This window comes from Acanthamoeba castellanii (assembly GCF_000313135.1).
Source record: "Acanthamoeba castellanii str. Neff unplaced genomic scaffold scf7180000084741, whole genome shotgun sequence".
Classification (NCBI taxonomy): Eukaryota; Discosea; order Longamoebia; family Acanthamoebidae; genus Acanthamoeba; species Acanthamoeba castellanii.
Window position 1 is genome coordinate 152,069 of NW_004457702.1, and position 21,457 is coordinate 173,525.

Genomic DNA, 21,457 nt, shown 5'->3' on the forward strand with positions numbered 1-21,457 from the left:
ATGTACGACGTGCAGGATCTGCGCTCGTTCTACAAGCGGAGCGACAAGGTGGCGATCGCCGTGCTGCCCCAATTCGATCATCGGCTGGGCACGGTCGTGCTCAACGCGCTGGCCAATCTCCCCGCTGAGTGGAAGATCCAAATCTTTCACAGGTACCACCGCCACCCAAGCACACAGCACACAGCACACAGCACACAGCACACAGCACACAGCACACAGCACACAGCACACAGCACACAGCACACAGCACACAGCACACAGCACACAGCACACAGCACACACCTCCTCGGTCGCAGCGATCGCTAACTACCCCTGCGGCAGCCCAGAGATTGCACACAACGTGACCAGCCTGGCGTCGCTGATGCAGTATCACCGGATCGGTAGGCTCACGCTGACGCCCACCATCAACGGCTCCATGTCCTACGAAGACTACAGCGACCTGATGAAAAACGTTAACTTTTGGGAGCAAGTGCAAGGTGGGCGCTGTCTCTTCGCCATCGGCGTTGTGGTTGTGGTTATTGTGGTTATGGTTGTGGTTGTTTGCTGACTCGGCCTCTCGGTGGCAGGCGAGCATGTGCTCACGATCCAGACAGACGCGGTGCTCTGCTCCAATTCGCCCTACTCCATCAACGACTTCCTCGAGTACGACTGGGTCGGCGCACCCTGGAAGAAGTGGCCCCACCTCCTCGCCGGTAACGGAGGTATCTCTCTTCTTGGTGTGTCGTGTCGTGTCGTGTCGTGTCGTGTCGTGTCGTGTCGTGTCGTGTCGTGTGTTGCATTTCTCAAATTTGGCTGCGCGCAGGTCTCTCGCTGCGACGCAAGTCAAAGCTGATCGAGACTATCAAGAAGTGCGTGGTCGAGAAGCCGCGCGTGGAGGACATGTGGTATGCCTACTGCTTTCGGCAGCTGCCCCACATGGGCCGCAGCTTCAGCGTCAAGCTCGCGCCGCAGGATGTCTCCCAGCACTTCGCCGTCGAAACGCTGTACTCGCCCACCCCGCTGGGCGTGCACAAGCCCTGGGCCTGGCTTCCCTACGACGAGGCACGTATCAGGTCGCCTCTGTCTTTTGCTTGACATGATGAGCTGAGTGGCATTGCGTGCGGTGCGTGCGGTGTGTGCGTGTGCGTGTGCGTGCGTGTGTGTGTGTGTGTCACAGCTGGAGAAGCTGATCAAGTTTTGCCCCGAGCTGTTGTCGGTGGCGCCAGAGGGCGCCATCCGCGAGGCCCAGCAGCTGTCGTCGTCCAGCACGACCGCGAAGCCCAGCAGCAACAACAAACACCTACCCAGCCCGATCATCAACAAGAAGTCCAATAAACCCATCAAACCCTCGTGTCGTGCTGTCCGTTTCGTCTGGCTCGTCCACTTCTTTGAGACGTGCAAGATCTTCAGTGGTTGTTAGCCAAGACTGGCGAACTGGAACCATGTCCGAGGAGCTCAACCAATAGTTTGACAGGGGGGTGTACGCAACACAGTGCTTTGTACATTAGGCCACCTGCCGTGGTACGTGATGACAGTTTTCCACCACTGCTGCAGTGATCGATTACTGGTTCTGCATTTGGAGAGTTTGCGTGCTTGTCCTTTCGGCCGCGAGCTTCAGCGCGCTTACGTACTCGCCCGCCGAGATGCGTTTCTCCCTCACGAACAGCGCATGGGCTTTATAGCAAGAGTACGAGGGGATGAGATAAGTCTTCGACGACGAGGATGACAACAGCTGTGGGTGATGTACCAAGGAAGGGCAGCTTTCGAAGGACGCGGCCGCTGAAGCCTTGGCAGAGATACGCCACCTCGAGCAGGCGAACGCTCAGACAGTTGAGCGTGCTCTGGTCCTTGCCAAGCAAAAGGATGGACTGGTGCGTGAGGAGGCATTGCCTCGGGGCGACAATGCCGACGCGCATCAGCTCCTCAACGGCGCCACGTAGAATCTCGTAGCAAGCTGAATGCAGTCACCAACAACTTAGAGACTAGTTGCGAGGTTGGCGTGGTGTCGTACCTGAAGCGGATGGGAGACCGACATACAGCTTCAGGTCGGCGCGATCCATGAAGGCGTCGTCGATGGCAGCGGTCAGGTTGGATGTGGCAAGCACGAGCACGTTGCTGTAGCTCTGGAGAGTGTCAAGCTGCGTAAGGAGTGCGTTGACCACCCTGATTGCATCCGAAGGCTCGCTTCCGTGCATTGCGGCCTTTCGTGCTGCTGACAGGCTTTCGACTGCACCCAAGAGTCAGACCAGCTTCGTCACCACTTCCACGTTTCATATCTGCCAAGTACCTTCGTCGATCAGCACGACCACGAACGAGTTGCGTTCTTCCAAGAGCTCTCTGATCTTGCCGAACACGCCGGACACCAGCTTACCACTCTGCAGGTGCAGAAGAGATAAGATGAGCACGCGGTACAAGAGCTCCTTGCTTGCGGAACTTACCTCAGAGAAGAATTTGCTCATCAGAGAGTGGGCGTTGATCTCGACCAGCTGACCGTACTCGAATCGGTCCGAGAGGCGAATGGCAAGCTTATGCGCGAGAGCCTTACTGATGCTGGTCTTTCCCGTTCCAGGTGGTCCTGCGAACGATGTGGTTATGAGAGGACTTGGGTAGACTTGGCGAGAGTTGAGTACCGTAGAAGAGGATCATGCGGTTCCAGGAGATGATCTGCGGCGATATGTTGGCCTCGGCGAAGGTCATTCCAGTCTCTACGTAGTCTAGAAGCTCGTCTTTGACCGGAGCTTCAAAGATGAGGCTGCACGACGCAAAAAGTTCAGCTCCACTCTCGGGAGTACACTGTTATGGAGACTACGCACTTCTCCCACAGCTTGTGGAGACCCCTGGATGGTAGAAGAAGAGATTTGTAGGGCACCCCGCTACTCTCCTCGTCGTCTCCGATGTCAGGCGACAGCTCTTCGTCGGCATCGTACAGCTTAAACAGCGACACGTCGAACTTCTCTTCACCTGACACGTTCAAACCTTATCATAGGCTTCTACACGAACGAGTGGCGGGGAGGGGTTGAGACGTACCGGTAAGCTTCGTGCACGCAGTTGAATTGCCCACTCGCATGTTCAACCTCACGTACTCGAAGAGCTCGGAGAAGGGAGACTCGAGTACGACGTGATAGGGCTGGGCTTGAAGGGAAATGGCGCCGGCTCTGGCCTTGGCCACCAGGCTTGCTTCGAGCACCTGCTTGAGCTCGGCTACTCGATGGGCCAGCTCGGTTGAGTCCGTGAAATCGCTACGCTTCAGGCAAGCCTCCACCAAGACCACCCTCGACGCTCCCTCTACCTCCGAAAACACCGCATACTGATTCCCAACACAAGGACCTTCCACGTCCATCTTCTACACTTCTTGCCGTTTGAACGAAGCCACTTTGTCGTTTTGGCGGACGCCTGCCTGTCGGAAGAGAAAAGAAAGAGCAAAATGGAGAAACGTAAGGAAAATAAGAAAACTTACTCCAGATGGACGCGCAGAGCACGAAGGCCAAGGCTTCCCGGTGCCGCCCCTTGACCTGGCAGCCTGGTTCATAGCATATGGTGCGGCACTCACGTGGACATGTTTTTCCCCACATCACAGGCTACTGAACAACTTGGCCAAGCACAACCTGGACCAGGTTGCCCCCAAGCTCCTCCGCTTGGCGCAGTGCGAGGGCGGCACAAGCGCCTCCTGCTGGAACCTGGAAACTGCGCCAGTTGTGCTGTCTCGCTCGTTTGACACCGCGCTCGCACACTTGTCAGCCGATCAATTCGCGCAGTACCTGGCTCTGTGGCAGCTCTTCATCGACTACGAGGAGGCCCACTGGAAGCTGCACCACAAGAAGACGGGCACGACAGAGGTGTGGCAGGTGCAGCAGTGGCTGGTGGAGGAATGTCAGGCCTACTGGGCGGACATGGTGGACGACATGAGCAGGCATGCGGTGCCGCCGCTGGTGGAGCTGTGCGGCCGCTTCTTGGCCGGCGCGACTGGAGGCCAGCGGATCAACATCTCTGCGGCACCGCTACCAGAGGAGCTCAAGCAGCGTCTCGCTCTCCAGTACGCTCCACCCAAAGTGCAATGTGTTGTAGGCGCACTGGTTGTGATTTTGACACTTGGCTCTCCAGGCCTTGGAGGTTGCAGGCGCTCACGGTGCGAGAGGAGAGATTGGCGCAGGACGAGCTGTTTGGTCGCCGCTGGTTGGTAAGCCTACTGCCTGTGTGCCGCACTCTTTATAGGCCCGGGCCGAGCGTCAATTTGACTCTCCTGTGTAACACGTCACAGTGGAACCGACAGCACAGGCGCTTGGAATGGGTGGACTTGTGCGGAAGGATGGCCAAACTCGGTATAGTGCCGGTGCGACTCAGCGTTGACGCGCTTCGTTCGCTGCTGCTGGCCATCAGACACCTTCACGAGCTGCTCCTCCGTGCCAAGGGTCGAGAGGCCTCTGCCGTAGCCACGCCGACCGACGACGAGGGCGGCCTGCCCGGGCGGGGAGAGGTCGAGGTCAGGATTCAGCGGATCGAAGAGGAGACGCTTGACCTCGTGCTCGTGCTCCTCGCCCTCCACCGGGGCCACGTCGCCGCGTGGAAACACCTCATGACCACCAACCGGCCCGATCAAGCGGGAGAAACGAGACGATCGCTCGAGGCGAGCCTGAGGTATATGACGACGTTGGCCCAGGATCCACGTTTCTGCGACAGGGCACAACCCGTCCTCGTCGAGGCCACCCAACTCAGCTCGCCGCTGCTGGCCACCGTTCAGCCCCACAAGCAGTAAAGAAATTTGTTTTAAATTATATGTTTATTATTGTTCGATGGCGGCTGAGCACAACAGGGCGCTTCGGTACGGGATGGTGGGGGGCGGGCCTCCTGGATGGATCGGCGAAGCACACCGACGTGCCGCAGCACTGGCGGGTCGCCTTCAGGTACGCTTGAGAGCTCACACCCTTTGTAATCTTAATCTAAAGCGCCAATTAATTGGCATTAATTGGCGCCCTGTGTGCAGTTGGTTGCTGGTGCGTTCTCTTCGCGTGTGGAGGTGAGCCGCACCTTTGGTGCCAGCCTGGGCCTGGAGTCGGGTCGTGTCTACACGTCCTACCAGGAGATGGCCAGCCAGGAACAGCGCCTCCGAGAAGAGGGCACCGGTGCGTCCGCCCCATGTGCGCATGCGGTGGTTCGTGCGATCGCCACTACTCACACACCTCACCTTGCGTGATGCAGAAGGCGCGCTCGACTTCGTAGTGGTGGTCACCCCAAACCCGCTCCACTATGACGTCTCACGCACATTCCTAGAGGCATGTTTCTGCATTCATCACTCAGCCTCTTGCTGAAGCTACAGGGCTCTCTACAGTCTCTAAAGTCTTGTCCTCCTCTGCCAGGCTGGCTTTCCGGTCCTCTCTGACAAGCCGCTCGCAGAGAACTTTGCCGATGCGGCCAAGCTGCTGGCCCTGGTCGAGCGGACCGGCCTGCCCTTCGGCCTCACCCACAACTACTCGGGCTACCCCATGGCACGTCGACTACATTGATTGTCAGTGTACCACGTGAGCTCTTACAGAAGAAGTAACCATCGCGATCTGCTCAGGTCAAGGAGGCCCGAGAGCTTGTCAAGGCGGGCAAGCTGGGCCGATTGCGCAAGGTGGTGGTGACCTATGCGCAAGGCTGGCTCACCGCCGATGGCAGCAGCATCACCCGCACCTCCGGCCTCTCTTCCCTCGGTACGTAACACACATCATACACTTTGTGAGCCCAGCTTACCCTCTCTCTCTCGCGCGCGCCAGTTGATGTGGGCACCCACGCCGAGCACTTGTTGGTGCGTCTTGTCGAACAACATGGATGGCGCTCTGATGGTGGTTTCAACTCACATGTTAAAAATATGTTCCTCTTGGCTCAGCGATACATCACCGGGCTTGAACTGTCGGAGCTCTGTGCGGACATCACCACCTTCGTCGGTGGAGGTACGTGCTTAGGGTCCGTGCTGTAGATATCAGCTCACAATTCCCTTGTTCTTACCAAACCAACCAGTGCGCGAGCCGGACGACTTCAACGTGCTGCTTCGCTTCAAGTGCGGGGCCAAGGGAGTGCTCATTGCCTCACAGGTTGTTCACCTCCGCTCCCCGCCACCCCGCGCCAAGGCACTGTATGGACCACTAACGACGTGCTGCCTGCTTGTCGTCGTCGTCGTCTAGACCTCGACGGGTAAAGGGAACGGCCTCAAGATCGAGGTCTACGGTAGCGAGGCTTCGCTGGAGTGGGCGCAGGAGGAACCCACGCTTCTCACCGTGCGTCCCAGAGACGCGCCTGAACAGCTGCACAAGGCGGGCAACCCGTACCTGTCCAAGGCGGCCAAGCTTCACGCGCGTCTGCCGCCCGGGCACCCCGAGGCATCCCTCCCCTCTACTTACCGACTGGCCCGACTGGCCAGGGCCTGCTGCGTGGTGCTGACACCATTCAACCAACCAACCAATCACTCACAACCAGGGCTACTTGGAAGGCTTTGCCAACGTCTACCTCAACTTTGCTAACACTCTGCGCAAGACCATCTTAAAGGTACGGCCGCGCATCAACTGACTCGCTTGATGATGGACGGCTGGCAGAGTAATTGACGACGATCGTACGCTTCCTGTTGTTAGGAGGAGTTAGGCGCCGACCAGCCCTCGGGCGATTATCCGACTGTAGTGGCATGTTTGCCCCATGAACGCTCCACATTCACAGCATTCGCTGGCCTACTCATCTTCATCTTCGTCTTCATCTTTTCTATCAGGACGGCTGGAAGGGGATCCACTTTGTGGAGAAGGTGTTCGAGAGCGGCAAGCAAGGAACATGGGTCAAGCTCGACGACGCCGTCACCGGCCGTCGTCCTCCCATGTAGCGTGTTTTCATGCGATCAACACACGGGCTGTGCTTGGGCGGAGCAGACAAATGCATTGTCAAGCCGACTCAAGGGCTGATCTCGGTGAGGGCGTCCTTCTGGAGCTCGGGGAAGTTGGCCAGCACCTTGTTGAGAATGTACCGGCCGTACAGGATCGGCTCGCGGGGCTCGGCCGCCACTATGCGTGTCGTGTGTTGTGTGTGTGTTGTGTGTGTGTGTGTTGTGTGTGTGTGTTGTGTGTGTGTTGTGTGTGGTCATGCGTCAGGCCAATCACACCACACATTATCATAATGGGTGTGTTGCGCCGCAAGTACCCTGCCCCTTGGCTTCGAGTTCGCGCCGGCAGTGCTCGAGCGGCGACACGAGGCACTTGAAGTTGGGGTCGAAGAAGAACGGCGCCGAGAGCCGGTCAACGGCGCTGCTGTTCTTCACCCGATGCGGCGTCGCCTTGTACAATCCTGCACGATTGAAATCGTGTGAGTGTGCGTGTGCGGTGATGCGTGCGTGAGTGTGCGTTGAGTTAGTACCGCAGGTCCAGGTCTCCAGCATGTCACCAATATTGACGACGAAGGTGCCGGGAATGGGCGGAGCTGCGATCCACTGGCCGTCCTTCGTCAGCACCTCGAGTCCGCCCACGTCGTCCTGGCCCAGGATCGTCAGCACGCCGTAATCTGTCGTCGCGACCGCAACCGCAACGTTGGGTTCATATCCATGAGTCCCTTTGGCCACGCCCCTTTTTCAACGGTCGGTGCATTGTGTGCGGGGGGGTACCTGTGTGTTGGCCGACGCCCCACTGTTCCTCCCTGGGCAAGGGGTCGGCCGGGTAGTAGAACAGGCGGAAGGGCGTGAACGGCGACGACGTAAACTGCTCTCTGTACGTTGACAACAAACAACGTTGTACAGGTGAGGGTGATGAGGAAGATGAAGATGATGGTGATGCTAAGGGACAATGAACCTGAAGTAGTTCTCGCTCAAATTGAGGGACAGCGCAATGCCCCGCATCACCTGATGTCCCAGCTCTGGGTGGGCGTGGAGGCCGAGTGAGCGTTGAAAGAGAGGCCTAGAGAGAGAGAGAGAGAGAGAGTTGAGAATGTACCCGTGAGAGCGTCCATGTAGTCGATGATGAGCTTGTCGAAGCCCGGGAACAGCTCCGGGTCAGGCCACTGGTTTCGTCCATGCATCGGCAACTGTGTGGAAACATGTCAGTGTCAGTGTAGCTGTCACCACCAACCGTCCAATTCTCATCTTTATTGATCAAGACCTCGCTCACGTACCTTGGCTTTCACCTCCTCAGCGTCATCGCCCAGCTCGGCACCAAAGTAGAGTCCCTCCTGCACGTGGTGATGCCCCAAAAAGAAGAAGGTTCTGTGGACGTACGTGGCAACACAAAGATGGACCGACCGAAAAGAAGAGCACAACCTACCTTGAAATCCTTCTTCTTGGAGGTGTACTCGCCCTGCAGCTCGAACCAGCCCCGAAACACGGCGTTGTTGCGCATGTGGATGCTCTCCTTCTTGTCGTGAGGGCACTCGCCGAAGAATCGCTTGCCCTCGGCGAACAACCTCGCGATGAGATTTTCGTCAATTCCATGATTTTTGATGTAGAAGAAGCCGAATCGGAGGCACGCCTCTCGCAGCTCATCCACCACCTTCTGGAGGGCCGCCGCTTCAGCATCCGCGCTTGAAGATGAAGATTTGGTGAGTGGCGAAATGTCGATCACCGGAAGCGTGGCCGGCACCACGGGGACCGTAACGTTGGTGCTTTCCATCTCCTACTTCGTCTGTAAAGGCTCTTCTTTGTTGAGTTGGTGTTGGCCAATACAGCAATAATTAAATGCCAATCGGCGAGACGTGCAGTTGGGCTGCAGGGACCTACTCCTACGACACGACACGACACGCCCGACACGACACGACACGACACGACACACGGCAAACGACGTGATGTGTGTAGTTTTAGGAAATGGTTTCAGGAGGGTGGTGAAGACGAAGGCACATCGGTGGCAGAGGCAGAGAGAGCGCCGAGGGTGAAGGGCTTGATCTGCTTGATCTGGTGATTGCAGCTCGGGCACGCATAGCTCCGATCGACCATCATCGCCGTCTTGATGCAGTAGTAGCAGAACAGGTGCCCGCAATCTAACACGAAACACACGACACACACCACACCAGACGCGACAATCAGGCATGAGATCGCATGAGTTGTTCGAGAGCGAACGCGAACCTGACAGGTAAGGTGAGTGCGCAGGGTCTGCTTGACACACTCCACACCTGATCACACACACACCACACCACACACACACGGTCAGTGTGCGCGTGCTCAAGAGTTCAAGACGGCGCGATGAGGTGTACCCGGCATTGCCCAGCGAGGGACTCAGTTTGTTGCGGAACTTGAAGAGGCGGTAGATGGTTCGTTTGATTCGGTCGGCGTTGATGAGGGGCGTCAAGAACATGAGGAACTCCTGATTGGTAGCCATTGGCCCGCCGTACGATGATGAGCACCTCCACAAAACACCAAACGACGTGTGTGTTATGTGTGTGTGTGTGTGTGTGTGTGTGTGTGTGTGTGTGTGTGTTGTGTGTGTGGTGTGTTTTGGAATCATGTAAAGCCACGAACAAACGCGCACCGAAAAGCCGTGCCACACGAGCTGCCTGTTCATGAACTCGAAGTTGACAAAGCGGGCGACCGATGGACGTGCATAGACGAGGCGCATGCCCAGGAGCCTGTCGACCGGGCTCATGTACCTGGTGGTACACCCAAAGCAAAATAATAATCAATCAGAAAAGTCTGATGAAAAAAGAATCGTTGTAGGTCGGTGAAGATGGCGGGCGTACTTTCCGTTGTAGAGGAAGGCCACAAAGTTGAGCAGCGTGAGTGCCTTCCACGCGACCTCCAGGTAGTTCAGTACTTTCCACAGCGTTTTGTAGACGTCGTCTTCGTCTCGTTCGGCCCATGTTCGATCCGATGCCAGACGATTGAGCCTGCGCTCACATGAATTCGTGGTAAAAAAAGAGGTCAATCAACACGGTGAGCAGAGAGAGGGCCGATATCAACCTTGCCCAAGCCCATGCGCCTCCAATGTGCAGCACGCCCCACATAATCTTCTGCAGTGTTGAGGGTGGGATGATCCGCTGGGTCGCTGCGTTGGTCGGCATCGACGTGCACGACACCGGTGAGTGTGAGCAAGAGGTCCTTTTTTATATTAATTCGCGATGTTGTGTTGTGGTGAACCTTGTAGGTAGTCCTGTCGCTCATCTCGATAGGTGAGATTCTGCAATCGTTGACCGTACGTTGATCCCGTGGCGTAGAGTGAGAGTCTGGTTGAACGCTGAGTGTGAGAAGCGTGCAGTGCGCCGCTTGTGTGTGTCTGTGTGTGGCCTGGGAGGCGACGGTACCTGTACATAATGAAGTAGAGGAAGGCATCGAGCTCGGGCGTAAATCTGTCGATGAGCGATGGCTGCAAACGACATAAGAATGGTGAGCAATCAGCGGAAAGCCCTCACAATGCGAAGCTTGGGTGCTGTACTCGGAAGAGGGAGAATATTTTGGTGAAGGAGGTCTTGATGATGGAGGTGAGTTCGTTATCGAGGAGCGATGCATCCAGCTGATTGACTCGCAGCACTCTCAGCGGCACCGGCGCTAGTTCGCTGGCGCAATTATTGAAATGATTATTAATAAATAAATGATTGATAATATAAATAAAAAAGGAGACTCACCTCAGCTTAGCGGCGAAGGTGTGGAGGAGAGGTGCGGCTCGCTCCCATTCTTTTTCCCAAGGCCGCCCCTGGTGCGGCGCCATCTTTAATCACATGCAGGCGATTCATCTTTGAGAGTTTTCCACGTACCTGAGGTCCAGTGGATGCGTCTTCCAGTGGAGCTGCACCCGGGTCCAGGCTTGGAGAAGTTGAGGCATCTGCAGGGCTCTCCGTCGATTCCATCCTCTTGGTACGAGCGGGGCGATTGGGGTTCCCTTTTCTTTTGATTTTTATATTCTTTTTCGTTTTATTTCATTTTATTTTGCTTCATGCGGCGACTGCTGTCCCTCCCGAAGCACCGGTGCCTCCCACACAGCTCGTTGAGCTCCACCGCCTCGTCGATTGCCGTGATGCGAAGAGATTATGTGCATAATCCTAATCAAGCCGCAAGCGGAGAGAAATCGAGCGAGGTGCGGCACCTGTTCGCATACGGTACTCTGCGGCCGGACGACGTCAAGGGGGCGCCCTGGACCAAGCGCTTCCGGGAGGGCATGGTGTGGCAGCGCGCTCGTGTGCCCAGCGCTCGCCTGTTCGCCGACCGCTACCCCTTCGTCGTCCTCTCGCCCCCTGTACGTGACGCAACCTGCGTGGATGAGCTTCATAATGGAGGCCAGACTGACTGCTCATGACGACGCCTCAGGGGCAGGAGGAGACCACTAAGACCACGATGAAGCATGCGGACTACGTGGTCGGGTACGTCATGTGCTGCGATGACCAGGCGAGCTTCCAGGCCAAGCTGGAGGAGGCCGACGAGATCGAGGGCCACCCGCACTACTACCAGCGCTCTGTCGTTGAGGCCATCATCGAAGATGATCAGGAGGACGTTGTTGTCGATCACCGCCCAGAGCCAGCGACTGGTGAGAAGAAGAAGGTCAAGTGCTTCATCTACCACCGGCAGGCGAGCCTTTCGGCGTACCCCGTGTGGTGTGGGGATTGGGCCTTCGTCGGGCTGCAGTACCCCACCACGCCGACCGACCGCTTCTTCCAGACCAACGCCGATCGAACCACCAAGACCAAGTAGGGCCCACCGCCGCCAGCGGCGTCTTCCAGCCTCGTCGTCTGCCAGCCCGCGGGAGCTGCGTGGAATTCCAAGCATTCCAACATATTTTCGGCGGAAGTCGACCAGTTTTCGATTGGGCAGCGAAACGCTCTTGTCGGTTCCCCTTCCTTTCTCCTTCACTTTCCGATCTCTTCCTCGGGGCCTCCGGTCGGGCGAGCCCCGGACCGCTCCGATTGTTCTCCCTCTCGCTGCCGCTCGTCTCGCCTGCAGTCTTTTCTTCTCAAAGTTTCCTCAGACCAGAAGAACAACACCACCTGCAACCTACGCGAGGCCACCCGTCCCACGAAGTACGTATCCACGTCTCTCTTCGAGGTTTTGGCTTACAAGATGCTGCATCATCTTATCTCGCTAATCTTGTCTGTTTTGTTGTGTTTTGTAGATGGAGTACCCACATCAACAGTACATGCAGTACCGGCAGCAGCAGCAGCCGCAGCACCCAACATCTCAACAACAACAGCAGCGAGGACCGGTGTACGTTCGCCCATACGAAGCAGCAGGGGGAGACCCACGAGGAACTCGGCCGACACAGACCCTGCATGTCGGCACGGCCGACAACGAACTACCGATGACGGCGCCGTCCGGTCGTGAAGCTGCGGTAGCGAGCCTCCAAGCACTGGCCCAGTGCGGCCGAGAGGAGGCCCTCTACTACCTTGCGGTACGCCCAAGCGTCAATTGATGAAGATATCTGCATGTGGGGACCACGTCTGCTAACATTTCATCCACACACACAGGAGCACAACTACGACGTACACAGGGCGATGGCTGCTCGGACGGCAGATGTGCGATGGGAGCTGCAGCGCGGCTGCGCACTGCCGCGCCCCGCTCCAGAACAGCCACAGATACCACAAGAGACAGTTGTACAAGTTGGTCCTTCCCTTCAGGCTCAGCTGGAAGAGGCTCGTCAGCGTCTACGCACTCGCTACGAACGCGAAACTGGAGGTCCAACTCGCTTCTTTCTTTTACATTCCATTCATTCCTCACCCTCTGGCCCGGCGCTTCACAGACACGAGCAGTTCTCCAGGTGCCCTAGCGCTTCCCCTCCAACAGCCACAGCCCACTTTGGCAACGGCCCCTCCGGCTGCTCAGCCACCAGCAGCCCAGGCAGCTGCTTCCGCACCTCCGCTCGTGTACTTCCCTTCACCTGCTGCAGGGGCACCGCCCCAGTATGCGGCCCCGCACCTCCCAGCACAGCAGGCGCAGCCCTACACACCTACGACGCATTTACCTCCACCGGCGCAGACCTCTGCGCCTTCGTATCACTACCCTCAGCAACTGCAACAGCAACAACCTGTGCTCTATCCGCCGCCGGCGCCCACCACCTACGCGCCTCTGCAGCAGCCAGGGCACGGCTGGGAGGAAGCAAGTAGGGAGGAGGCCAACATCAACGCCGGTACAACGCGGCGAGAGAACCCCCTTACGCTCGCCGGTCAGACACTCGGCAAATGGATCTGGGGCGGTACGCACCACAAGGACAAGAGCGGTTCCTCCTCTTCCTCTGCCTCTTCATCCACCCCTACATCTGCATCTGCATCGTCTTCATCTACGACCATGGCCCCGCCCGCTCCTTTGCAATCGTCCGTCTCATCGTCGGCCTTCTACCCAACGTACGATCGTTGTCACCTCCCCTGCATCGCTTCCCCACTGCATGCCCTGATCACTTTTCTATTCGTGCGCTGTTGCGCAGAACAAGCACGGTACCGGTGGGAGAGGAAAGGCCGGGGCTCGGCATGGGCCGGCGGTACCAAAGCGACGACTCGCTCGAGATCAACGAGCTCGCGAGGGACCGGCGATCTTGCAATGGCCGGCGGGCCGAGGGCACGGCCAGGGACGAAGAGGCCAGCACGGAGGAGGGCGAGTCGCGCGGAGGCCTGCGACATCTGCTCTCTTCGGTCCGACACCGTGGCAGGGAGATCGTCGACCGCATCGGGCACCATCAGGCCACCCCCAGCGGCGGGGGCGGCGAGCCCCAGCAACTGACGCCGGCGTCCGAGGAGGAGGAACTGGAGAGTCGCCGCGGGCACCGGAGGCGGTCGTCGCACAGCGGCGGCGGAAGCAGCGCGGGCAAGAGGGACAAGCGCGCCTCGTTGGACGAGGGCTGGGTCTTGGTCGACAACACTTCTACGCGCTCCTCGACCTCCACCCACCCGCCCCAGCCGACGCTTGTCACCCAAGTGCCGCTCACCGACGAGCAATACGCTGCGCGCCTCTCTCGGTGCGAAGCATTCACAAACAATCTCTCTTTGAATCGGAGCTCCGGCCCTCTGACTTGACTTGTGCGTGTCTTAGGCAATTGGCGGAGGAGGAGGAACGACAACGTCGAAGGGACGAGGAACTCGCGCGCCGAATCCAGAGGCAGGAGGAGGAAGAGGTGCGACGTCGTGCGCGCGAGGCCGAGCAAGAAGCCGAACAAAGAGACAATACGCGCTCATCAGGACGAAGTCGGCGGCGATCGCACGGTCCTGTGCACGTCGTCGTGTCACGAGGCCCATTCGGTATGTCATCGACACTGCACAAAGAGGAACCTTTGCCTCATCTCTTACATGAGAATTCTTTTTGTTGTTGACTGTGCAGGCGAAGTGCTGGTCTCAGAGGGACTCTCGCCATCGACGCTCTATATCGATGAGCCCCGGGGCCGACGGCGGCGGACCGGAGGGTTGGTGGGCCTGCTAGAGATGATGCGCGAAATGCATGAGGTACTGCTGCACCGGTCATGTGTTCATCCGCTTGATCACCACCTTTGCTCAGCGTCAGCGTCTTCTTGATCAGATGAGCCTCGCGCAGAACATGTCCCAGGAGTCAGGGTATCCCTTCGTGCTGGCCCCGAACGCGTCCACTTCTTCGCGCCGACAGGACATGACCTACGAGGTACCTCTATGCTCTGTCTACTCTCTTCGTTCATTCTTCTTTCGCACAGTACTCACAAACCCGCAACACAGCAATTGTTGGGTCTGGCCGAGCGAGTGGGTAATGTCAATAGAGGCGTAAGCCACGCGGCCATGGATGCACTCCCCACGAGGACCTTTCAAGAGAAGGACAAGAAGGCCGACCAAGAAGACAACAAGTACGCCGCTTCGCCATAGTCATCTCGAGTTCGGCAGGGGCTCGACTCGAGATATAACTAACAGCTCATGCTCGCCTTTGGCAGATGCACTATTTGTCTGTGCGATTATGAGGAGGGCGACACCCTGCGGGCGCTCCCCTGCCTGCACTCGTACCACAAGTACCGTCGTCTCGCTATCTCTGCCCTCGAGGTCGAGTGCCTCCGCCGCTGGCAATTCACTCACCCACTCGCTCTCACACTTTTCAGGGACTGCATCGACCACTGGCTCAAGTCGCACAACACCTGCCCGGTGTGCAAGACGCAGATCAACATGTGATACTTAACGTATGACTTAAAAGAGGAACACGAACGTGGTTGAAACATGTTCTGCCTCATTGCCGGGAAGCTTACATGGTAACATGTGGTGTGACATTGCCAGTATTGCCCGATCTCAGGCCAGAGCCAATGAAAGGACCCCTTCGGTCACTTTATTGGGTAATACAGTTCATCATAATTCGATTACGGAAGCGTTTAGTTTTCTCTTTGGCGTGGCCACGGCAAATTGCGGGCGGCACTGCATCTTCGGTTCGATATAACAAATCAAGCAAGGAAAGTCAGCCCTATCGGACGATAAAACGAAGAGAAGATGAAGGGGTTCATGACGCTCCGTTCCAATTCATCGACACGGAATTTGGAGAAGAAAAAGAAGCGAGATGGCATCAATTTGCAAAGCGATTCTATCCTCGATCAAAGTCCTGTCCTCTCCTCCTCTGGCTCGACTCCAATCAATAACAACGACGCGGACAATGGTACCCCGTCGCCGGGATCTCTCAAGAAGACGCCACCTTCATCGTCTCTAGCCTCATCCCCATCCTCGTCTTCACAATCCTCTCCTTCCTCTTTCCTGCCTCGAGCATCCTCTTCTCCCTCGCTGCCCTCCCGCAAATCGATATCACCCCCCCATTCACCTTCTTCTTCATCTTCTGATCACCTTTCGTCTCGGGCCTCAACGGCGCGCTCGAATCGGTCAACGCGGCTCATCGGCAAGCTGGCCATCGAGGAGCCCAACGAGGCCGGCCACTTCCAGCTGGATGCCGACACCGACGTCAAGAACCGAGATGACCAGGTACGGCAGCTCAAGAGCCACCTCAAGAAGCTCGCCGCCGCCGTCCGCCGCCTCAACACCGACGCGCTACGTACGTAGACCCCAGTCATGCCCCTTCTTCTTTCGAGTATCGTACATGTCGTTGTGTAGGCGTCGCACGTAGTACCATGATGTTGTGTGAAAATGGTGGCTGATGGCTGTTGGTATTGTGTAGGCTACGTCAAGGCCAACAACGCCTTCGCACAGGATGCGATGGACAAGTTGCAGATCGCAGAGAAGAGATCCAACCCCGACTCGGTCTATGGTGAGCGTCGATCTGATCTGATCGAGCTGCAGTGTTGATTGTTGTTGACCGCGGCTGCCTTTCTCACACACTCTCTTGCTCTCGCCTTGCAGCTGAGGCGCTGACCAAGTTTGCCGAAGCCGAGAGAAACGTCGCCGCAAACGTGACCCAATTCGTACGTTCTTCTCTAGCGCTGTTCGTGGAGGTGTGGTGTTGATGACGTTCGTCGCAAGAGCTCACACCCACCTATCGGTTACGCAGCACCAAGTGCCGTCCGACCAGCTCATAGCGCGAATCCTCGAGTTTGTAGAGAAGGACATCTCCACCGAACTCAAGGTTGGCAGCCCTTCATCAGTTAGTCAACACCTCGAGCTTGATGATGTCCTGCTAATGCAGTTGGCCCCCGCGCCGTCGGTGTCCAACAGAACACCAAATCCAAGTATGAGAAGGCCAGGCGCGACTACGACGGCGCTGTGGACAAGGTCACCACTCTTCGCGGCAAGTCCAAGCCAGACGTCATCAAACTTTACAATGTACGCCTCGTCCAACACCAAACGTTAGACACTCTGTTAGACACTGAGCTAATGAATACCGTGTTCAATGATTGTAGGCCGAACGTGACCTGAAGCGACTAAAGAAGGCGTACGAGGACGCACTCGAAGAGGTCCACATCAAGCTTGAGGATATCGAACTGAAGAAGAGCTGCTCCCTGATCGAGTGGCTCATCCTCTACCTCCAACAAGAGCGGGTACGTACGACACGTAAATGACCGCGGCTCATTCGCGCACTCCACGCTGCTCACCTTGGCCTCTTGTATTCGCGGCCGCAGGACATGTACGGAGAAAGCTTCGTGATCGTTCAGCACCTCGAAGGCTACCTCGTACGCGTTTCTCGGCCCCAGCCACTCAGTTCTCTTGTTGTCAGGCCGAGGTGTGCGCTCACCACAATGGTCCACTCCCAACTGCGTGAACGATGCTGTGTTGTAGGACGAGCTCACGACATGGGCTGTCGAGATGAAGAGTTTCTTCCATGATGCGGTACAGAAGCGATCCGAAGAGGAGGTGCGTTATAGCATTGCCGTACAAGACACAACTCAACTTCGAGGCGGTGCCTACATACACGCTAACACGCACTTTGCCTTCGACGAACAGGCCGCCGCACTCCAAGTAGAACGAGACGCCATTTATGACCCGCTCATCCAGGTGCGTGTGTTGCATTTGCGTCCTGTGTGGCAATGAAGAGGCGGAAGACTAACCGCGCGATGGGACTTCTGGTCCGCCAGCTGGTGGACTCCAATCCGGGAGTGGTGGCCATTCTTCAGCGGATAATCTCCAGCGAGAGCAAGAACGTGACCGTTCCCTCCAAGGTACGCGCTTCTCTTCGTCTTCTTCGTCATCATGTCGATGAACCTGCATGATCCCTTCACCCACTAATCCGCGTCACCGTGTGCCGTATCACACGACGTGCAGGGCGACACCAAGGGGGTCGCCAACTTTCAGGCATTCATCAAGGACAACTACAACGACATCTGCCTGGAACTCATCGCCGCTGGCTACAGAGTACGCTGCTCTCTCCGTCCCCCTCACTCCCTTCATTGAGCTCATACAGTCGCTTACGGTCTCTTGTGACTCACAGGAGCAGATGAAGGAGCTGGCCTCTGCTATGGGCTTCCTCGAGAAGGCCCGGGAAGACATCGAACTGTAACAACCACAACTACGCAACACGCAACACGACACGCAACACGCTGTGTGGAGGAAAACTCCTACGGAGTGTGAAAACCCACACATTACTAGTGCAGATTTCGGCGTGGTGATTTCTGTGGGAGTTCCAGAGCCTCCCCCAACGGGGGAGCTGGTTGCTGTGTTTGGCGGAGGCAACCTCAGCTCACGATGTTCCGGGCCGGACAGCTAGCTTGCGCGCGACCAGAAGGAACTCGAAAGGAAGGGCGCGAGGTCGTTGCCGGGTGCGTACGAAGCTTCGAAAGATTGGCGAAGATGGAAGAAAAAGAAAAGCGAAGGGGAGACGAGCTGTTGATCCTCGTAGGTACGCAGACGGGGACGGCGGAAGAGTTGGGCGGACGCCTGGCCTTCGTGGCCCGCAAGCATGGCCTCACCGCCCGCCTCCTTCCCTTCGACCAATACGACGTGGTACTTGCACCCCTCATAAAAGATTTAAAATGATTAAAATTCTATTATTTTATTGTTCTTTATTTACACGTTGCCGTGCACCACAAATAGAACGAGCTGACGAAGGAGTCGCTGGTGGCCATCTGCTGCTCCACGTACGGCACGGGCACCTTCCCAGCCAACACGCAGGCACGCACTCCCACAATGCCCTCTTCTTACGTCCGATGGCTGGGGGCTGACGTCAGCTGAAAAAACGCGGCGTTGATGACGTGTGGGATTGCTTGTGTGGCACACGATCAGAGAGCGTGGGAGGAGCTGAATGGAATGCCCGAAGGCTCTTTGGCACAGCTGCGCTTTGGTGTGTTTGGACTGGGCAACAAGAACACGCGACACGACTTCAACAACGCTGCCAAGGTGCGGATGCGCCTCTCCACCGAATCGCCAGGCAGCTCAACTTCAACCTCAACTGCACACACACACGCGTTACCCCACCATACCGCACAAACACCACCACAGAAACTGCACGCAAAGCTGTTGGCACTCGGTGCCACGGACGTCCACAAGCTCGGTCTCGGCTGCGAACTCGATCCCGATGGGTGCGTACGCATTCAACGTTCACATCCAAATAATCGCTTGACGTGCATTCACACATGTGCGTGTGCGTGTGTGCGTGTGCGTGCGGTTTGCACCAGGCACTACACTGCGTTCGTGCCGTGGATGATTGGGTTTTTCTCGGGCATCGTTAGTGACGCGGAGAAGGAGGCGCTGGAGAAGAACCCCCTGCACATCTCCTCGGCCCTGTACAAGGTCACCGAGCAGCCCGCGCCCGAGCTCTCCGAAAGCATGTCCAGCTCGCGCCGCGTCGAACGCAAACGCGGCGCTCCGCCGGGCTACACCTACGTCAAGCTGAAGCGCAACAAGAAGGTCACGCCCGAGAACTACATACGTCGCATCTACCGAGCCGACATCTCCCTCAAGCACACCGATTTGAAGTATGCATCGCCTCAACCTTGGTTGGCTTGTGGCCACACAAGAGCCTGACTCCCCTTCTTTTCCCTCGATAGCTATGAGGTGGGCGATCACATCTCCATCTTGCCGCAGAACGACGTCGGTTCGGTCTCGGCCTTCATGCGATTCTACGATCTCGACCCCACGGCGTCGCTCACCATCACTCCGATCTTGGAAGGTGCGTACCTTCGTTTTCAGAGACTTGCGGCCCGCAACCAGGAGTTCACTCACGGTGGATTGAGCTTGCAGGCCTGCCGCCGCTGAAGATCACGCAGCCGCTGACCGTGAGCGAACTGTTGACAAAATACCTGGACCTGTTCGGGCGGCCCACCAAGCACCTGATCCGCTTCATCGCCCAGTCGCTCAGCCCGGCCGAGAAGCAGAAGCTTCAGCTGCTCATCGACGATCCCGTACGTTTGGCCGTCGGCTATCACTTTGCTTTGAGTGCTGGCCACTTGCATTGCTTCTGATCACCGAAACTCTGCAGGTTGCATGGGAGTCGTTCCAAGCCGAGTTCCCCTCGGCCTGCGACATCTTGCTGCGTTACTCGTCTGTCCGGTTGACCCTCGCCGAGCTGGTCACCTTCATCCCCCTGATTCGGCCCCGCCTCTACTCCATGATCAGCTGTCCTCAGGTACTCGTCAAACGCTCCCACATCACACTAACGCCACGAGTGTCAGAACTGCTAAAGCAGCTGTCTCTGTTCAGCTGCATCGGAGGCAGCTACGATTGATCTATCTTTGCCGCGAGTGGCGCGCGCCCGGCGGGAGGACAGTGAAAGGACTGGCCACCTCGTATCTTTCCCGCCTTAAACGCAAGCACGGTACGATCGCACCACACACGACACACGACACAACACACAGCACATAAAGCACAACACGCACGCTGATAACTAGATATGGAATGCAGACCTGTTGGCAGTGAAAATACAGAAGGGCGTGTTCCGGTACGACGAACAGAAGGCCAAAGCGCCGCTCATGTTCGTCGCTCTGGGCACGGGCGTGGCCACCGCCATCTCCCTGCTCCACCTCCGCAAGGCCATGCTCGATCAAGGTACCGCGTACCACCGCCCATGGGCGTGCCATTTTCATGTCGTGCGCCCACACCATCTCTCGTGTCTCGTGCGTCATGTGATCGTGTGTGACGTCAGGCGCCACGGTGGGCTCAATGGTCCTATTCTACGGCTGTCGACACAAGGACCAGGATTTTCTATTCCAGAAGGAGCTCGACCAGTTCGTCCAGACCGGTAAGTTAGTGACCGTACCGATTACAGGCAGGACATCGCGTTTTGTTGACTTCCCGGTCCACAGGGGTGCTCAACCAAGTCGTGTCGGCGTTCTCGCACGATCAAGAAGAGCGCGTATTCGTACAGGACAAGATTCGCGAGAAGAAGGAGCTGGTGGCCTCCTATGTGCAACACAAGGACGCCCTTTACTATTACTGCGGGTAACCCGCCCGGGCTATGAGTGATTGTTTTTGTTCCCCCCCCCCAATGGTTTAACTCCGATCACTGCATACAGGCTGGGCGGCGTAGTGCCATTCTTGGTCGAGGAGGCCATCGGCGAGGCGATCGTCACCATGGTTCATGATCTCCCCCTCCTCTCGATGCATGCGACCACCCACACCAACCGCCTCGTTGTTCCAGGGCAAGTCGCAGCACGAAGCCGAAGCGTTGATCACGGAGATGCGGTCCGAGCAGCGGTGGTTCGTCGAGGCCTACTCTGCGACTCTCACCAAAAACCTTGAGCTCGGTACCGATCATTTCAATTTTCGTTTCTCCATGGAAGAATGAGATGACACATTACGATTGGGCTGTGCAGAGGTGATAGAGAAGCACGACGTGGAGGAGGTGCGTGCGCCGGTGATCTTCTCGGAGAAGGGCAGCCTTCGCGCCGGATCCTTGGAGAAGGTCATCGAGTGGGTGTGCTCTAAGCCATTGACCGGCGACAACCGGAACGAGGTACCGGTTCACCTACTCTCCAACATCAGAGAGAAATGCGCATTTTGACCTTAATGGCGTGTGGCGGTGGTTCGACCAGATCTGGTCCGATAGAGATGCGTTCCTGTTGTGCTATCGCCAGTACTGCACGCCCGAGCAACTGCTCGAGAAGATCACCTCCCTGTACGTTTTTGCCCCGAGCCGGCACCCACCGCTAATCTCCAGCCTATGACCATCGCGCCCATTTACCACTAATCTTGGTTATGTACCTGCAACGAACGAACAGGGTGGCAATGTATTCGTTGCATTCGGGCGAAGAGAGCG

At 57.2% G+C, this 21,457-nt stretch overlaps 11 protein-coding genes across 11 annotated transcripts; 8 read left to right on the plus strand and 3 right to left on the minus strand.

Annotated features, from left to right (window-relative positions):
• Positions 1-1,169, plus strand: ACA1_171730 (uncharacterized protein; the record flags this gene model as incomplete). The annotated part of the gene is made up of 5 exons (XM_004356436.1): positions 1-152; positions 322-476; positions 567-701; positions 803-1,052; positions 1,157-1,169. 5 exons carry the CDS (start codon positions 1-3, stop codon positions 1,167-1,169), a joined length of 705 nt encoding a protein of 234 aa, XP_004356489.1.
• Positions 1,170-1,540: 371 nt separating this feature from the next.
• Positions 1,541-3,319, minus strand: ACA1_171740 (ATPase, AAA family domain containing protein; the record flags this gene model as incomplete). The annotated part of the gene is made up of 8 exons (XM_004356437.1): positions 1,541-1,653; positions 1,727-1,933; positions 1,991-2,206; positions 2,267-2,354; positions 2,418-2,554; positions 2,610-2,731; positions 2,793-2,940; positions 3,007-3,319. 8 exons carry the CDS (start codon positions 3,317-3,319, stop codon positions 1,541-1,543), a joined length of 1,344 nt encoding a protein of 447 aa, XP_004356490.1.
• Positions 3,320-3,441: 122 nt separating this feature from the next.
• ACA1_171750 (uncharacterized protein) lies at positions 3,442-4,732 on the plus strand (the record flags this gene model as incomplete). Its single annotated transcript, XM_004356438.1, has 4 exons — positions 3,442-3,476; positions 3,557-4,012; positions 4,081-4,156; positions 4,238-4,732. The coding sequence occupies 4 exons, from the start codon at positions 3,442-3,444 to the stop codon at positions 4,730-4,732; spliced, it is 1,062 nt and encodes a 353-aa protein (XP_004356491.1).
• A 73-nt stretch (positions 4,733-4,805) lies between these two features.
• ACA1_171760 (NAD binding oxidoreductase) lies at positions 4,806-6,823 on the plus strand (the record flags this gene model as incomplete). Its single annotated transcript, XM_004356439.1, has 12 exons — positions 4,806-4,880; positions 4,994-5,099; positions 5,176-5,228; positions 5,334-5,466; positions 5,488-5,495; positions 5,537-5,669; positions 5,733-5,764; positions 5,846-5,909; positions 5,977-6,032; positions 6,141-6,389; positions 6,433-6,501; positions 6,716-6,823. The coding sequence occupies 12 exons, from the start codon at positions 4,806-4,808 to the stop codon at positions 6,821-6,823; spliced, it is 1,086 nt and encodes a 361-aa protein (XP_004356492.1).
• A 68-nt stretch (positions 6,824-6,891) lies between these two features.
• ACA1_171770 (oxidoreductase) lies at positions 6,892-8,591 on the minus strand (the record flags this gene model as incomplete). Its single annotated transcript, XM_004356440.1, has 8 exons — positions 6,892-7,001; positions 7,138-7,281; positions 7,351-7,494; positions 7,595-7,695; positions 7,779-7,842; positions 7,920-8,010; positions 8,098-8,154; positions 8,247-8,591. 8 exons carry the CDS (start codon positions 8,589-8,591, stop codon positions 6,892-6,894), a joined length of 1,056 nt encoding a protein of 351 aa, XP_004356493.1.
• A 103-nt stretch (positions 8,592-8,694) lies between these two features.
• ACA1_171780 (Peroxin 2 (Pex2), putative) lies at positions 8,695-10,616 on the minus strand (the record flags this gene model as incomplete). The annotated part of the gene is made up of 11 exons (XM_004356441.1): positions 8,695-8,700; positions 8,816-8,955; positions 9,041-9,087; positions 9,169-9,278; positions 9,444-9,561; positions 9,652-9,798; positions 9,872-9,956; positions 10,049-10,134; positions 10,213-10,274; positions 10,344-10,464; positions 10,534-10,616. The coding sequence occupies 11 exons, from the start codon at positions 10,614-10,616 to the stop codon at positions 8,695-8,697; spliced, it is 1,005 nt and encodes a 334-aa protein (XP_004356494.1).
• A 225-nt stretch (positions 10,617-10,841) lies between these two features.
• On the plus strand, positions 10,842-11,593 carry ACA1_171790 (AIG2 family protein; the record flags this gene model as incomplete). Its single annotated transcript, XM_004356442.1, has 2 exons — positions 10,842-11,141; positions 11,213-11,593. 2 exons carry the CDS (start codon positions 10,842-10,844, stop codon positions 11,591-11,593), a joined length of 681 nt encoding a protein of 226 aa, XP_004356495.1.
• Positions 11,594-12,197: 604 nt separating this feature from the next.
• On the plus strand, positions 12,198-13,902 carry ACA1_171800 (uncharacterized protein; the record flags this gene model as incomplete). The annotated part of the gene is made up of 4 exons (XM_004356443.1): positions 12,198-12,287; positions 12,364-12,571; positions 12,636-13,236; positions 13,317-13,902. The coding sequence occupies 4 exons, from the start codon at positions 12,198-12,200 to the stop codon at positions 13,900-13,902; spliced, it is 1,485 nt and encodes a 494-aa protein (XP_004356496.1).
• A 270-nt stretch (positions 13,903-14,172) lies between these two features.
• On the plus strand, positions 14,173-15,009 carry ACA1_171810 (zinc finger, C3HC4 type (RING finger) domain containing protein; the record flags this gene model as incomplete). Its single annotated transcript, XM_004356444.1, has 5 exons — positions 14,173-14,325; positions 14,399-14,497; positions 14,569-14,693; positions 14,778-14,888; positions 14,940-15,009. The coding sequence occupies 5 exons, from the start codon at positions 14,173-14,175 to the stop codon at positions 15,007-15,009; spliced, it is 558 nt and encodes a 185-aa protein (XP_004356497.1).
• Positions 15,010-15,318: 309 nt separating this feature from the next.
• On the plus strand, positions 15,319-17,764 carry ACA1_171820 (uncharacterized protein; the record flags this gene model as incomplete). The annotated part of the gene is made up of 11 exons (XM_004356445.1): positions 15,319-15,868; positions 15,992-16,081; positions 16,174-16,235; positions 16,322-16,396; positions 16,486-16,593; positions 16,671-16,808; positions 16,890-16,940; positions 17,104-17,262; positions 17,301-17,426; positions 17,530-17,619; positions 17,696-17,764. 11 exons carry the CDS (start codon positions 15,319-15,321, stop codon positions 17,762-17,764), a joined length of 1,518 nt encoding a protein of 505 aa, XP_004356498.1.
• Positions 17,765-18,510: 746 nt separating this feature from the next.
• Positions 18,511-21,365, plus strand: ACA1_171830 (FAD binding domain containing protein; the record flags this gene model as incomplete). The annotated part of the gene is made up of 14 exons (XM_004356446.1): positions 18,511-18,600; positions 18,703-18,782; positions 18,879-19,178; positions 19,251-19,372; positions 19,444-19,604; positions 19,682-19,828; positions 19,918-20,017; positions 20,104-20,247; positions 20,345-20,440; positions 20,505-20,640; positions 20,715-20,775; positions 20,840-20,945; positions 21,015-21,154; positions 21,234-21,365. The coding sequence occupies 14 exons, from the start codon at positions 18,511-18,513 to the stop codon at positions 21,363-21,365; spliced, it is 1,815 nt and encodes a 604-aa protein (XP_004356499.1).
• Positions 21,366-21,457: the final 92 nt, after the last annotated feature.